Raw genomic sequence first — 16470 nt, forward strand, 5'->3', positions numbered from 1 at the left:
AAAGAAAGTTAATGTGATTAGCTTCTTTTATTTGTCAGCTAACATGCTGACAGTAAGTATAAGAATGAGCAAAGTTATAAAAGCACTCCAAACAAACAAATACATACATACATACATACATACATACATACATACATACATACATACATACATACATACATAAATCTATTATTTAGTTTAAAAATTAAGATTTCTGAGTTGCACCCAACTTCTAGTGCTGTTATAAACCTATTTATGTAGTTTTTATGGCAGCAGAATGGAAGTGGCTTGCCATTGCTGTCTTCTGATTTCTTCTTTGGCTTCCTAGAATAGAATACAGACCTGGAACCCCCTGGTGGCCACCTCCAAGCATTAACCAGGCTCAACCTTGCTTATTACCAACATATTACCCAGCTAAGTAAAATGTAATTTTCTTATTAATCTTATTTATAAATCTTTAATAATTGACCCTAATAATATGTTTACATGCACTAAGTATTATAAATTAGCATCAAGTGATCTAAACCTGTATCCAGGTATATGTGTGTGTGTGTACACACACACACACACACACACACACACACACACACACATATACATGCTTATGTACACACACAAGATACACACTCCCAACTACTACAAACAGAAACAAAACACTTGAAAACTGAAAGATTGTGGAAGCCCAATTCACGATTTCATCTCTCTTACTTTTTGGTGAATTTTCCTGGCCAGTGCAGGGATACTGGCTATTGATATTGTAGCAATATTGTTTTTTATATAGCCTAAATTTCTCTTAAGAGTTTCCATTTACAAAATGGAAAACAGATTTTCTGAACCGTAGGGAGGTAAACATGAGCTCAGCTGTTAGGCACCATGCATTCCAATTTCACTGGTAATTCTTGTGACCTGTTCAACAAGTCTGATAGAGGTGGGGGATGGGAAGAATTGAAGTTTATTCTATTTGATAAAATATTTATTGTTAACTCCATCCCAATATTCTGTGTAACTCACAGAAAAAGTCAAAGCAGCCAATAAAATAAAGCAAGAGCAATAAAAACAGCAGTCCGTCAGAACAGCTAAAAAATTAAAGCAAACAAACCTAAACCAGATGTAAAATTAACAATAAAAATAGAAGTAAAAATAAACATTCCAAAGATAATAATAGCCCAGCAAAAGTTATTTTCAATGCATTACCTTAGCTGTATTTCTGAATGCTAACCAAGAGAGAGCCAGTGATAGGCCATTTCCTATCCATCTAATTAGGAAATAATCAAAATCATGTCTCCTGTTCAAAGTAGGTTCTGATTAACTGGGCAACATTCTCTTCCTTGCTTGGTATCTAATTTATAGCTTTACTGCCATCTATTGGCCATTGTACAATTCCTTCCTGAAAACATGTTATTTGAGATAATTGATGTATTTGTTTCTTCAGCTATAGAATACACATCAGACTTAAGCTGCTATATATAAGATGTAGTTGCCTTATCAATCTTATATTAGTCAAAGCTTCTCAAGATCATCAGCATAAACAGCTGTTATACAGAGAAGATTAGAGGAACATATAACAATCTATGCAACATTTGGAAACTTCATATTTGCTATAATTGCTTGGAAATCTCTAGTTTGCAAATATAATATTACTAAAGACAATTGATTTAGGATTCAGATTATCAGAAGAACAAATATGATTTGACAATTTGTTATAAGACAGTTGTGTTGATATTCCTCATGAGGAATGAAGTTTATGAGCTTAGGTGGATAAAATCAGTCTTCTTCTTCTTCTTCTTCTTCTTCTTCTTCTTCTTCTTCTTCTTCTTCTTCTTCTTCTTCTTCTTCTTCTTCTTCTTCTTCTTCTTCTTCTTCTTCTTCTTCTCCTTCTCCTTCTCCTTCTCCTTCTCCTTCTCCTCCTCCTCCTCCTCCTCCTCCTCCTCCTCCTCCTCTTCAATTTAATTTTCTTGAATCAATAAAAAGAAAAATGATTAGAATCTCCCCAAGTGACACTGAATTCAAGAAGCAGGTATTTCTATTCATTGTAAAGATCACAAATATAACTGGAAGTGTTAGGTCACAAATATAACTGACAGTTTTTAGAAATGTTGTTAGTATAGTTCCCAAATGCAATTTCCAAAGAACAATTTCAGATCTTCTTTCTAAGCCACAAATAAGTGTTGGTAATGTAAAGTTGGTATGTGTATAAGAAGGTGTATTGGATATGTTCACCATCTTAATTATTTGATAAAAAAAATAAAACTAAGATTCAAATAAATAAACATATTATGGATATCCTGATTGTTGAAACACACTAATATTAAATATTACTACAGACTTTTAAGAATAACACTTAAGAATTTACATGGAACAATATTTATGCAAATATCTTGACATTTTTCTTTATATTTGCCTAATTTATAAATGTTTCATTGGAACCTCTTCTCATAATTATTCTTAAATACAGTAATACTTAGATTCTTTGTTGTGTTAATATGACAGAACAGTGACCCCTAGTGACAACCTAGAGAATTTATTAATACCTGTTAGGTAGTATAAATAGCAGAAATATTTCTTTGTGCAAGAAGCAAACTCCTGCTGAGTTTACCAGAATACAATAAATCCCATGTGGGGAATTACAGAAGGGTCACATGGAAGAAAAAGTCTTAAATCCTAACCCTAAACTATATTTCCAGGTAATTGATTTGGGTCTTAAGTCTTTAAATTAGGAAATTTCATTGCATGGGACACAGATATTGGCAGCTTAATAGGAAGATCTGAACTCTATTAGGATATTAAAAGTTACCAGTTCATTGGATTTTTAAAAGAATTCTTATGTTCGCAATTGTATTTTCTTCTATGCTTTGATTAACTCTTTCTTAGTAAATTTGTAGATTTTGACTACACTGCTTCACTAGATTATAGATCTGGCTGCATTCATTTCAGTTTATTGAACAGAAAATATAATCCCATCAAATTTGGTGAAACCAATTCTGAGACTATGTCGTATAAAATATATGCAAATAAATAGATTTTGGAATGGAATACACTTTACTGCATGTATTGTGGCTAACAGTATAAAATGAAACATTGAATCAAATAATTAGATTGGAATGCAAAAAGAAAGGTTAGTGAATAGAAAGTTGGAATGTTTTTTTCTGCAACCCTTCTCTCTTCCAGAAAAGTCTGAGTAAAATATGAATGAGTATTCAGCTGTCAGTATTAGTACAATACAGTAGCATTTTTAATTATTTAGTATGGACAATTTCATTGTGTTTTGAGAACAAACAGAACAATTTCTTCTACAGTGCAAAAGGAAGTGTTTCACCACAGTTTGCAATAAAATAACCACACAATATAATGTGGACATAAAAATAGAACACTAGCTATTAAATAATGACAATCTTTATGTTCAATATGAACAATATGAAAACATGGATGTTATTAAGAACTTTTCTGAAAAATAAAGGTATGAAGATGAACATACCTTTCTGTGCTTTTTGTTTTGCCAATTTCTGTATAATTTTTCAGAACCGGGGTACTTTTTGCAAAGGTGGAGGAAGGATTCCCACAATTCATTTGCTGCTTTCCAACATCACATTTCCATCCCTTGGCATGATGGAGCTTTATAACTAACAATAGCTCTATGTTTGGTTTAAAAGGAATGGGATATTGTTCTGTGATTGAAGCTTATTGGCTAGAGGTAGACTCAATAAACTGGATGAAAAACCCTTGGGAAGAAATTGATTTGGATATGAACACTAATAAAAGAAATGTAATAAATTGCTTAGAACCATGAACAGTAAACATCAATTGCTATTTTGTCTCATTTTGTATTTTGGGTACAAGAGATTAAAGTTACAAATTTATATCCCCCAACTGAGGAACAAGCTCCATTTTGCTCAAGGAGACTTCTGAACAAGACTGTACTGAAGGACTGTATGTCTAAACGTATCTAGCTAGGAAGTATTTTGAATACTATGGGAGATAAAGGATGGTGATATAAATGGAAGATTCTATGAATAATTGAGATTCCCATCTGTTTATATCCTTATGTTAGCATCTATGACAAGTTTTGTTCAACAAGCAGATGAGTGCTAAAAAATGATGCGATGATGGTTGAACACATGCCTTACATTGTTTACAAAATATTTTATGAAGATTGCTCAGAATAAAGAAGCTCAAGGCTTATTCAAGGGAATAAAAATAGAATTCTGTCCATAATCTAGATATAGATAGCTAAATTGTGGTGAGAGCAGAAGAGGGAAAGAATGAAGAGTGTAGACATTTTGAAGGACACGTAGTCTTTTCTCCAAAACTTTATGGAAAGTTCTCCATTATAAATAACAAATGAGTAAAACTTTATTTCCTCACCAGGGTCACATAGTATAGCATTTAAATATCTTCAGAGACAATCCATGCTCAAGTCTAATGTCAGCCATAGAAGCTCAGTGAATGAGTTTAAGCCTCTCATTCTCTTTTAGGCCAGCCTACTCCACAGAGTTGTGGTGGGGGGAGTAAATTGAAGAAGGAATGTGAGAGCTTCCGGTTTTGCGTTGCAGTGAGACAGGTGCAGGGAAGCAAGGCTCTGCCTCCCACGTCCGATTTCACTCTGCTGGGAGTCTGAAAAGGACCTAAAGTCACCCCGGAAAGGCAACGAAGGAGGGGACCCTCGTCGATAGAGCTTTTAAGAAACAAGTCCTGGTCAAAGATAGACCTTTCATGACATCTAGTGGTGGAATAAAGGTATAGCACCAAGATTTTGTTTTTTATCCGGCCTGGAAGAAATTACCTTGGCTTGAAGCCCAGACAGAGATAGCATACTAGACTCTTTGATGTGTCTGAGCTTCCAACCTTGTAGACTGCAGCTGGAAAAGGGAGGAAAAAACTCTTTGGGCTGTTTTTGTCCATATGATGGATTATAACTATAAACTACTTTAAAGCCACCCGGTCTTTCTGGATTATAAATACTATTGGTGCTGCAGTGTTAAGAATTACCTAGAGACAGAGGAAACTGGATTTCTGTATTTTCCTTGGAAGAAGCCTTGTGAATTACCAACTTGGAATAGCAAGACCTTGAGGAATACAAACTTGAGCTGTTTTCTTTTTGGATCTTTGGTTTTTTGGATGATTGGTGTTGAAAGACAAAGCTAAAAATGGATTATAATGGATTATAAATTCTTTTTTTCTGCTACTGCCTCCCTTGTTGGGGGGGAGTGAATTGGAGAAGAGACCCCCTATGTTCAAGAACTATTTAGAGACAATGGAAATCTGACTTGTGGCGACTCCATTTGGGGGAGTCCTTGTGGATTACTAACCTTATATTCAGAACCTTTTGGATTACAAATTTTGGCAGAGTAAAAACTTTATACCTTTTTTTGAAACCGAGACTGAAAGATAGAAGCAGACTAGAAGGTTTTCCTTCTTCCAGCTTCCCCCTATATGGGAAGCCCACTGGATTATAAGAGACTACAGACAAATAATATAAGACTTATTGAAGGAGAATTTAAAGGACATATGGGAACATTGGTTGTAAGATTGGAGGGTTTAATACAAAATTGATAATAGGGGTATATACTAGAATTGAGAAAGCTTGTGAGGGTGGGAATAAAAAAAAATAGTGTCTCAAATTTAGCTAAAGTGAGCAAAAAACCATCCTCAGCTACATCTTCTACTACCCCCAGCCCTGTCTATCAGAGATCAATTGACATAATGCTACAGCAAGAAAAAACCAATACCTTTCAGAAGGATATGCAAACCACATTACAATGCATTCAGGAGGCAATTACATCACTTAAAGAAGTTACAAAGAGAAATCATGAAGAAACAAAAGATAACTTTGGCAACGTGAAAGAAGAAATTCACAATTTGAAATTCCAAATGGAAAACTTCCAAAAGAAGATCGCAAAGAATGAGCAAAGGGTCCAAACAATTGAAGACAAATCAGCAGAAACCCATCAAAAGATGGAAGAAATAAAAGATGAAAACCAGACTGATGCAGACAAATACAGAACTAGAGAATTCACTAGCAGTTCTAGAAATGGAAAAGGCATCCTATTTCTTAAGATTCCAGAATATAATGAAAGATAAGGAGGAGGACCTTGCTGATCTGACAACAGAACTACTGGCTGGTGCATTGGAAGTGGGGAAGCAGGAAATGGAAGGAGAAATAGATCAAATATTTAGAGTTAACTCAAACTATGCAAGAAGAAACAAAGTCCCCAGAGAGATCCATGTCAGATTTGTCAAAAAATCAATAAGATGAAATATTGAGAAGAGTGAGAGATGATCCATTGCAATATAAGGGAAAAGAAATTGTGGTGCTGAAGCAGATACCCAGGAGGATAAGGGACTCATGAAGAGAATATCAATTTTTGACCAAAAAACTAATTAAGAAAGGAGTGGTCTTTATTTTATTTTATTTTATTAAATTTATATCCCGCCCTTCTCCTTGCGGACTCAGGGCGGCTAACAATCAGATAAAATACATAAATAACATTACAATTTAAAAATTAATTAAAAGGAAATATTTAAATTTAATCTAGTTAAAATATAATTAAAACCCCTCTAAAAGTTTCCCCTAGGCCAGTCCCGCAAGCTGGAACAACCATGTCTTAAGGGCTGATGCCTGATGCCAGAAGGGATGACTGATGCCAGAAGGGATACTAATCAATTGGGATACAAAAAGATACAGATTGGATTCTATCTTCAAAGCAAGGGAATTTTATGACGGATACAGAGATTTCTCAAAGAAAGAAACTCAGAACTTCAACCAGAAGGGAAATTTACAGAACAGGAAGATACAGCATTAGAAGAAGCGGACAAACAAAGAGAAGTGAAAGAAACAGAAACTATAAATCAAGAAGAAGGGGCTAAAGGGAAAGAACAGAGACAAACTAGAACAACTAGGAGAATAAACCCTAAATATAATTGAAGAGGATGGAAAAGGACAATGGGATACTCTCAATAAATATAAACGGATTAAATTCCCCTGTAAAGAGGAAAAAACTCTTTACACGATTACAAAAATAAAAAATGGATATAGTTTGCTTATAAGAAACACATATTAAAAGACAATATTATAAATCTCTGGAGTGCTCAAAAATTGGGAAACTTTATTTTTCATTAACACAACAAAAGAAAAGAGGAGTAGCTCTATATATCAAAGAAACAATGAATCCTAAACAAATCTACTTGGATGAAGAAGGAAGAATACTAATGATAGAAATAATGATAAATCAAACAGACATTGATGGTAGCAATTTACACACCGAATAACAAACAAGAAGAATTCTACCAAAGATTACACAAGAAAATACTGGAAATAGAGTACCAAAGTATTTGTCTAATAGGAGATTTTAACATAATTGTAGATGGAAAGTTAGATTACAGGAGTAGTAAAATAGGGGGAAAAGGAAGGAATATTTTGTTTAAGGCTTTTTTCATAATGGCAGAAATTTGTATACAGGATATATGGAAAGAAATAAATCCTAAGAAATCCCAATATACATTTTATTCAAACAGCCACAAATCATGGTACAGAATTGACATGATATGGGTATCCCCTGAATTAAGAAATTAAGATAGAAACTAACATATGGGTGGACCACAATCCGATAAAGATAACTTAGAGAGTAACAAAGAAAAAAAGCAAAATGGACTTTAAACCAATTCTTACTGAAAGAAAGAATTTATACAAAAAGCCATAAAGGAAATGGAATTTTTCTTCAAAGAAAATAAGAAAGAAGATACATCACTCCAAAATGTCTAGGATACAACAAAAGCATATTTAGAGGAGTAGCCATAATCTATATGATGAAAAAGATGAAAGACAAAAAACTACAAACTAAACTCATAGAAGAACTTACAAAATTAGAATTAGAACTATGAAGAGACCCACAAAAGAAAACTCTTAAAAAACAAATGGAGATAATAAAACACAAATAAATCTAATAGAAGCTGAAGAAATGGCTCAACAAATCAAAAGAGCAAAACAAAACTTTTTTGAAAATGCCAATAAGCCGGGGAGATGGTTGGCTTATAAACTGAAAAAAGAAAGAGAGAAGAAATTGATAAACAAACTACAAGATGTGAGAGGCGATTTACAATGTCAAAATGATGCAATAAAAAAATTAATTAAAGAATTTTATGAAACACTTTATAATATAGAAGAAATTCCTCAGGAAAAAATAAGGCAATACTTAGAAAATGTTAAGTTATCAAAAATCTCAGAGAATTTCAAAAATATGCTAAATGGGAAAATAACAGTGATGGAGTTGACAGAAGCTATAAACAGATAAAAAAATGATAAGACACCAGACCCAGATGGGCTACAAGCAGAATTTTACAAATGTTTACAATATACATTAATTTTACCAATTAATTTTACCAATTTAATTTTACCAATTAAAGCCAAATTACCAAATACATGGATAGATGCCAATATTACGCTAATACCAAAGGGGACACAGACTTGACCCTGATAAAGACCTACAGACCAATATCTCTACTAAATGTGGACTATGAAATCTTTGCTTCAATAATAGCAGAAAGACTAAAGAGATTCTTGATTGAATTTATACATTCAGACCAAAATGTATTTTTACCAAAGAGACAAATAAAGAACAATTTAAGAATAATTTTAGACACATTGGAGTATTACGAAATGCACCCAGGGAAACAAATGGCTTTGATTTTTTTAGATGCACAGAAAGCCTTTGACAATATCAATTAGCAATTTATGGTTGAACAACTAAACTATATGGATTTTGGAGAAAATTTTATTAATATATTCCAAACAATTTATCATAGACAAATGGCTAAAATAATTGTGAATGGAGATTTCACAGAGAGCTTCAATATTAAAAAGGGCACAAGACAAGGATGTCCATTATCTCCACTATTATTTATCTTAACTTTGGAAGTGTTGAACAGGAATGTTAGACAGGATCCAGAAATCAAAGGAATGGAAATAAAAGATGAAAAGTACAAACTACAAGCATTTGCAGATGACCTGATATTTATATTGGAGGATCTGTTAGAGACAAGTCCTAAATTATTAGCAAAGATTGAAGAATTTGGAGAAGTAACAGGACTGAAAATTAATAGAGAAAAAACTAAAGTTATAGTTAAAAATCTCAGAGATAAACAAAAAAAAACAATTATCAGTAAAACAGACCTGCAAGTAGTTAAGAAAGTTAAATACTTCGAGATATATCTAACAGCAAGATGTGCAACAATAAAAGAAGACAATTATGTAAAATTATTAAAACAAAACTAGATTTGGAAAAATGGAAAAATCTACAACTATTAATCCTGGGAAGAATAGTGATGGCGAAAATGAACATTTTACCAAAACCACTCTTTATTTCAAGCAATACCGATAAAAATTGACAAAAACTTTTTCGATGAATTAAATACATCGATATTGAAATTTATCTGGCAAGGGAAAAAAGCTAGAATCAGACTGAAAATGTTACAAGAAGCAAAAGAAAATGGAGCCTTTGGCCTACCAGACTGGGTTTTTCACTATCAAGCAGCCGCACTAACATGGTTAAAAGAATGGATAACTCTTAGAAATAAAATACTATTATACCTAGAAGGGCATGACCTACAACAGTGGTGGCGAACCTATGGCACACATGCCAGAGACGGCACTCGGAGCCCTCTCTGTGGGCACATGTGCCATTGCCCCAGCCTTGCCTCCCCCCGTGACCCCCTCACCAGCAGCCCCCCTGGAGGAGAGTTGCCCCTGAGTGTGGCTCATGCGGAGCAGCACAGCCAAGGACATGGCAGCCAGGCAGTGTAGATAAGACTCTGCCCTCACACCCCATCACACGCAGTTGATGCTGCGGGGCGCGGGCAGAGGGCGTGGCTGCCATGGCACTGCTGGGCTGCCTGGGCGATCGGCGGGCCCTGGAGGTGGTGAGTGGCTCTGCGGGCAGGCAGGGTGGGGTCGGAGCAGAGGGTGAAACACGGGCAGGGCCAGGTTTTGAGCACTCGGTCTCTAAAAGGTTCGCCATCACTGACCTACAACTTGGATGGCTTGCTTTCCTGTGATATGGGAAAAACAAAATTCACAAATACTTTCAAAACCACTATGTAAGAAATGCATTGCTCTTGACATGGGAAAAGGTAAAATCAAGAACTTACATGAAAATATCAGGATGGATCTCGACAATGGAGGCGTTTGTACATCCAAACTTAATCAATTATAAGAAACTTGTGACTTATAAAGATATTTTGAATGCTGATGGAAAACTACAAACTAAACAAGAATTGGAAGAACAGGACATTGAGCTATCATGGTGGCCAGACTTGCAAATGAAATGAGATATGAGAAAGATGCAAAAATATATGTTTTTTACAAAGACCGGGCAATGTTAGACCAGATATTATTGTCATCAGATGAGAAACTGATTAAGAAACTGTACAGCTTTCTGTTAAATTTAAAGATGGAAGAAGAACAAGTTAAAGAAACAATGATAACTTGGGCAAAAAACTTTGGGCACAATGTAGAGTTAGAAAAATGGCAAATCCTATGGGAAAGAAATTACAAAATAACGAGGAATGGAAATTGTATTGCTATTAATGTTAAACACATAAACCCAGACAAAGTGTGCTTATTAAATACTAAGATTGTTATTGTAAAAAATTAATAAAATATACATTAAAAAAGAAGAAGGGATGTAATTAACCCTATTATCTTCCTGGAAGAAAGATGAAATATTAATACAATGAATAAATGAATGAGTCCAATGAATGACCTGAGTTTTCTCTACAAGCTATTTTTATTTTTAAAGAACTTCTAGTTAAATAAAAATACTTGGTATAATATATACCCTAATTTAAGGTTGGACAATTATAAATACTTATCTATGGAAAAACAATGAATCCTGGTACAGTTATTTTTTAAGTAAATATGTATAAAAATATTATAAGACTTTATATTTCTTATAATTTTATTGAAAATATTTTGGTTTTATTGACTTTTTATAGTTATACTTTCAGTATGTATGATTTAATTACCATAAGCAGCCTGGGGAAGAGTAATACATCTTTGTGATTATTTCCTTTTCCCACTTCCTAGTGCTGTTGCTGAAGCTGAAGCCATCGAACCGCTAATTAGTGTTCTGAGCTGCAAAAGAGATGGCGCTGTGGCTAGTGCTGCCTCTGTTCTCACAAACTTAGCCATGCAGGAGCCCCTACGTCTCACCATCCAAAGTCATGGTTTTATGACTGCCATTGTAGAACCACTGAATTCCACTAACAGCATTGTGCAGAGCAGAGCAGCTCTTGCTGTGGCTGCTATGGGCTGTGATGCTGAGGCCAGAACTGAGGTAAGGGATCTCTGTCCTCTATATTGGGAAAAACAAAGCGTGGCATTTTTCATATCACACGGCTTTCTTGGATCAGCATATTTTGCTGTGTTTCCAGGTAAAGGTTTTGGTTCTCTGTTATTGGATCTCTAATACTTGGTTGTGTAAAATTGTCAGTTTCAATAAACAATCTTCAATGCTTATATTCATGCTAGTTATCTTGTGGCTTCTCAGCTAGATCTGAAAAATTTCAAAGGTCAGGCAGGTTAAAATTTGAACTGTGAATCAGAAAAAAGTATCTAAGTGAGGTCAGCTTTAGTTTAGCTGTAGTATATGTAAACCCTGAGGAGAAATTTTATCCTTGTTACAGTGTGCATGGTGAAAAATGTTGGGTGTAATCAACAGAAACAGATAATTATTTTGTTACAAAGTTCATGTTTTCCATGTAGAAAAATGCCTAGACACCAGGCTTCCATTTACAATTGTGATAAAATCACAGGACAGCAAAAATCATTTTGAAGATGCACTTTGTAAAGCTTGTTGTACAACAAAATTTTTGTGGTTGGCAGCTTCACCTGGAAGTCTGAGGGCTACTTCAAAGCCATTCTCCAGCTGTCTACTCGTGTGTGGATACACAGATAGTACTTCTACTGGGATTGCCAGCAATGTAAAGCAGCTACAGACATGGCTGCTTTAACATTTTGAGGAGGGATGCTTTTCCCCACACGACCTCCTTTGCAAAACACCCTCTTTGAATGCTTTACACAGCCCTATCAAATAATACAAGGAGAAACCTTACTCTGAAATTCAGTGCTACTAGTCAGTTTAAAGCTATTCGCATATATTTGGGCTCAGGGATTGGCAACATGGCAACTTTGTTAGCTCTCCAAACACAATTTTAAATGTTTAAATTTAAGTTTTATATTAGTTAACATATAATGCAATCACTATGTTCTAGTTGAGATGCATTTATTCACAGATCCATCTGCTTATAAATAAGCATGCAATTTTGTTGTTACAAATTAGTATCTAAATAATTTGAAAAAGCTGCAATAACATTTCTTATTAGTGGATAGACAGGGTTTCAGATTTTAGGAAAGGCACAATCTTACCGCAATATATTCTTGCTAGATTTCCTTCCATGGTATAGCTAGTCACCTCTTTCTTTCTGATATTACCTTTTCACATGCTTCTCCCTCAGGGAAAAGTGTTTCTGCACCACTTTGTAGTGCAGAAACAGCTGTCCCTCATCAATTCCTTAGTTGCTTTTTCAGAAATAGAAAGTGAATAGGAACCAGTAAAGGAGAGCAATACAGTAGCAGGAGGTAGGAAAGTCCAGTAATTAGCAGCTTCAGCAGTTGCCAGCATTCCAGCCATTTCGCTGATTTACAGGTAGTTTAGTGGCTACCTTGGGCAGTGACCATTCAGTGGGCAGTAGTACAGAGTGGCAGTGGGCAGTGAGTACAGAGTTCAGTGGGCAGTGAGTACAGAAAAGAACAACAAAGATGATTAGGGGACTGGAGGCTAAAACATATGAGGAACGGTTGCTGCAATTGGGTATGTCTAGTCTAATGAAGAGAAGGATGAGGGGGGACATGATAGCAGTGTTCCAATATCTCAGGGGCTGCCACAAAGAAGAGGGAGTCAAGCTATTCTCCAAAGCGCCTGAAGGCAGGACAAGAAGCAATGGATGGAAACTAATCAAGGAGAGAAGCAACCTAGAACTAAGGAGAAACTTCCTGACAGAATAATTAACCAATGGAACAACCTGCCTCCAGAAGCAGTGAATGCTCCAACACTGGAAGTTTTTAAGAAGAGACTGGACAGCCATTTGTCCGAAATGGTGTAAGGTTTCCTGCCTGAGCAGGGGGTTGAACTCGATGACCTCCAAGGTCCCTTCCAACTTTATTATTATTATTGATACCATGGTGATAAAAAGTAACATTATGACCTTTGCAGGTTAAAAAAAAGGAAAGCTAAATTAAGGTCATAAACACAGTCACAGTTTAATTTGGTGACTGCTTTGCTTAATAAAATAAAATTGCCAATTTCAATTGCGGGTGAGACCAAATAATTTTATAACATCCAGTCTCACTAGTGGATACTTTAAACCTCCTATCTTAGTCCTTGTGGAAAAAGCCAACTCCTTCTATTTCTCTTTGCAGGATTTACCTTACCTTGGCTAGAAAGGAAATCTCTAGTGCTATTTCACTATAAGCATAGCCTTAACTATTCAGTCCTAATTGAGTAAGCATTCTTGGCAGCAGTCTTGCTCCTTAGTTGAGTGCAGCTCTTGCCAACCTTTTTAATATGACAAGCCTGTCCTATCATGCCAGCAGAGGAGCCCTGTTGTGGATCTTGTCTGTCAAGGAAATCTGACAGGATCCAGAAGAGCCTTCTCTGTTGTAGCACCACCCTCTGGAACATCCTGTCCCCCAGGGTGAAGTTTGCCTCTCTTTTCCTTCCTTCAAAAGGGCCTGCCAGTTGGTTTGGCTTGGAGACCCAATAAGGGAGTACATCATTGGAGGTGGCTGCAGGACTAATTAGTTGATCCCATCTCCCCCCTGCACTTCCTCCTCCCCCTCTGTCCATCTTCTTTTAATTTCATATTATTGCACCTCCATTGTTTGTGTTTCTTTGCTATTGTTATGCTTACATTTGTTTTTCATTTTTCCCATTTTATTGTTGTAAGCCACACAGAGTAGCCCCACAGCAAGATGGACAGTAAATAAATTTAACAAACAAACAAATACATAAATATAAATGTTGTCTTTCAGTTACGAAATTCTGGTGGTCTTGAACCTCTTGTTAAGCTTCTGCATTCTAAGAATGATGAAGTCCGAAGAAATGCTTGTTGGGCTGTTATGGTTTGTGCAAGTGATGAGTTAACAGCAGCTGAAATGACCAGGCTGGGGTGAGTTGAGATGCTAAAGTGGTAGTGGTGGTGGTGGTGGTATCAGATCATTGTTTTAATGCTGACTTATATCTTATATCCATCTTGTCTTCATGTTGTATTACACTGTAATGTATCCATGTTTAGGGACTAACCAGGTACATGTTGCATTAGATATTCCATTTCATCACCCATCTCACATCACTTCTTCATTTTTGCCAGTCTCTTTTCTGATAGAAGCCTAATAAAAGTTTTGTGTCTAAGAGTATGCTTTTCATAATATAAAGAATATTTTTTATTTTAAAAGATTATTAGTTTATTATTTATTGTAATTTTTATGCTGTGGTTTTGTTTTGTTTTTTGCATCTTTACACCAGTGGTGTTGGCCTTTGAATTTTTGAATTTTTAGATTTTGTGTTTCATCTGTTTTATTATGGGATAATTGGAACACACTAATACACAGTCTTTCGTAGGTATCCTATAAATTATAATAAATAATGAATCCTCTTGGCACATGATTATGCTTGGCTATGTTCAGTAAAATGATAAGAATTGTGGACCAACACATCAGAATGGCATCAGATTAAGAGAAGATGATGTAAGATGGAAATGAAAGTTAAATTACTTAAATGCAAGCAAATATTGTCAAAGAGAATTAGATAATGGCAAAAAGTGATTAGTCATGCATAGGCTTACACATAGATCAGAAACAGCACTGACAGAACCAGGGAGCTTACCTTACTTCCAGTTGGTATCCCAATAAAATATTTCCAAAATTCCTGAGATTTCATGCAAATCTAATGAGAACTTATAGGATATCAACAACATTTCGATATTTTACACACGATTGCTGGTTTTGTGATTTTGCTACCTTTTGACTACTTTTACTACCATATAAATTTACTTATCTTTCCTCTTGTTCCATTCTGTTTTATTTTGTGAGCATGGTCTTAATTTTTTTTAAATTTTTATTTTTATTTTATTCAAATACAAATAATACAAACATAATACATATAAGTCTAAATAAAAAACAGTATAAAAATACAAATACTACAGTGCACCCTCCTGAGACTATTTTTATTACCTATATTTCTTCTCATATAACAACTAACAATATACAATATATTTCAAATGTGCCCTTATTCCTTCCAAAATAGCATATATTCTTGAGCAGGTTTATTTTATTCCCTTTGCCTTCCACCAAGACTGTTTTATAAAATCATCCCATATTTCATTATAATTATTTACTTTAATCATCCCTTTTTAAATTTAATTTCTGTTGTTAATTTATCATTTATTGCCATATTCCATATTTTATTATACCGCTCATTTCTTTGAATAACCCAATTCTGCCTCCAATATTTAACCATCACTAATCTAGCTGCCGTTATCAAATTTACAATCAATTCCTTTTTTGCTTCATTTATATCTTATTTTTCTACCAGTAACAGTGAGCATAGTCTTCAGAGAACTAGAAAAGACTAGAAAACTAGAAAATACATATCTGAAGTCAGATGTATTTCAATAATGTATAAATTGTTTATAAAAGATTATAGTATGATAGGAGAAATACTGTAATGAATTGGAACAATATTTTTGGCAATTCTCTCCTTTGTTTCTTTGCTACAGTGCTTTAGATATTCTTGATGAAATTAACCTCTCTATTGGTCGCAAAAATAACTTCAGTGAAGCAGCATTGGAAAAGATCCTTGATCACAATCTTCCACAAAAATACAGTCAAATGGGGTTTTTAGCATCTACTAACATAATTTTGGATGGATTCTATGACTATGGGCAGGTAAACTTGCTTTAAGCATACATTAAGCGTCTTTAGAGAACTGCATATCAAACAAAGATATGGAATCCTATCATTAGTTAGCATCACCAGTACATAGGAGATCATAGCAAGAAAAGACTTAATGTTTATGACATAGCTCATTGCATTTTACTTCCCATCATCTGGATCATGTGAGGATAAATGATAAACTGTCATTTATTATCATGTATAAATAGGTCTGAGGTTTATCTGCTCTTGTTTTACTGTTAAATATAGGTACAAAGCAGCTTTTTAATACTTTGTTACACTTTTCTTAGCTGGATTTTTAAAATATTAATGTATATGTTACTTTATTTTTAAAAGATTAAAAAACGTCAGAAATAATTGTAATAAATTTATTTAATAATCAATCAATCAATAAATAAATAAATAATTACTTGTTCCACAATTTGATCATATAATATGGCTTTTTTTATTATTTTTTTTGCTGAAAGATGAACATGAGTTTGAATCCA

At 34.5% G+C, this 16470-nt stretch overlaps 1 protein-coding gene across 1 annotated transcript in view; it reads left to right on the forward strand.

Annotated features, from left to right (window-relative positions):
- ARMC3 (armadillo repeat containing 3) overlaps window positions 1–16470 on the forward strand; it is a 69988-nt gene that overhangs the window by 38337 nt on the left and 15181 nt on the right. The window contains exons 11-13 of the mRNA XM_015811567.1: window positions 11057–11306; window positions 14063–14199; window positions 15808–15976. Coding sequence (XP_015667053.1) covers window positions 11057–11306; window positions 14063–14199; window positions 15808–15976 — 556 coding nt within the window. The remainder of the gene's footprint in view (window positions 1–11056; window positions 11307–14062; window positions 14200–15807; window positions 15977–16470) is intronic.

Source organism: Protobothrops mucrosquamatus, unplaced genomic scaffold (assembly GCF_001527695.2).
Source record: "Protobothrops mucrosquamatus isolate PMUCROS unplaced genomic scaffold, P.Mucros_1.0 scaffold45, whole genome shotgun sequence".
NCBI lineage: Eukaryota > Metazoa > Chordata > Lepidosauria > Squamata > Viperidae > Protobothrops > Protobothrops mucrosquamatus.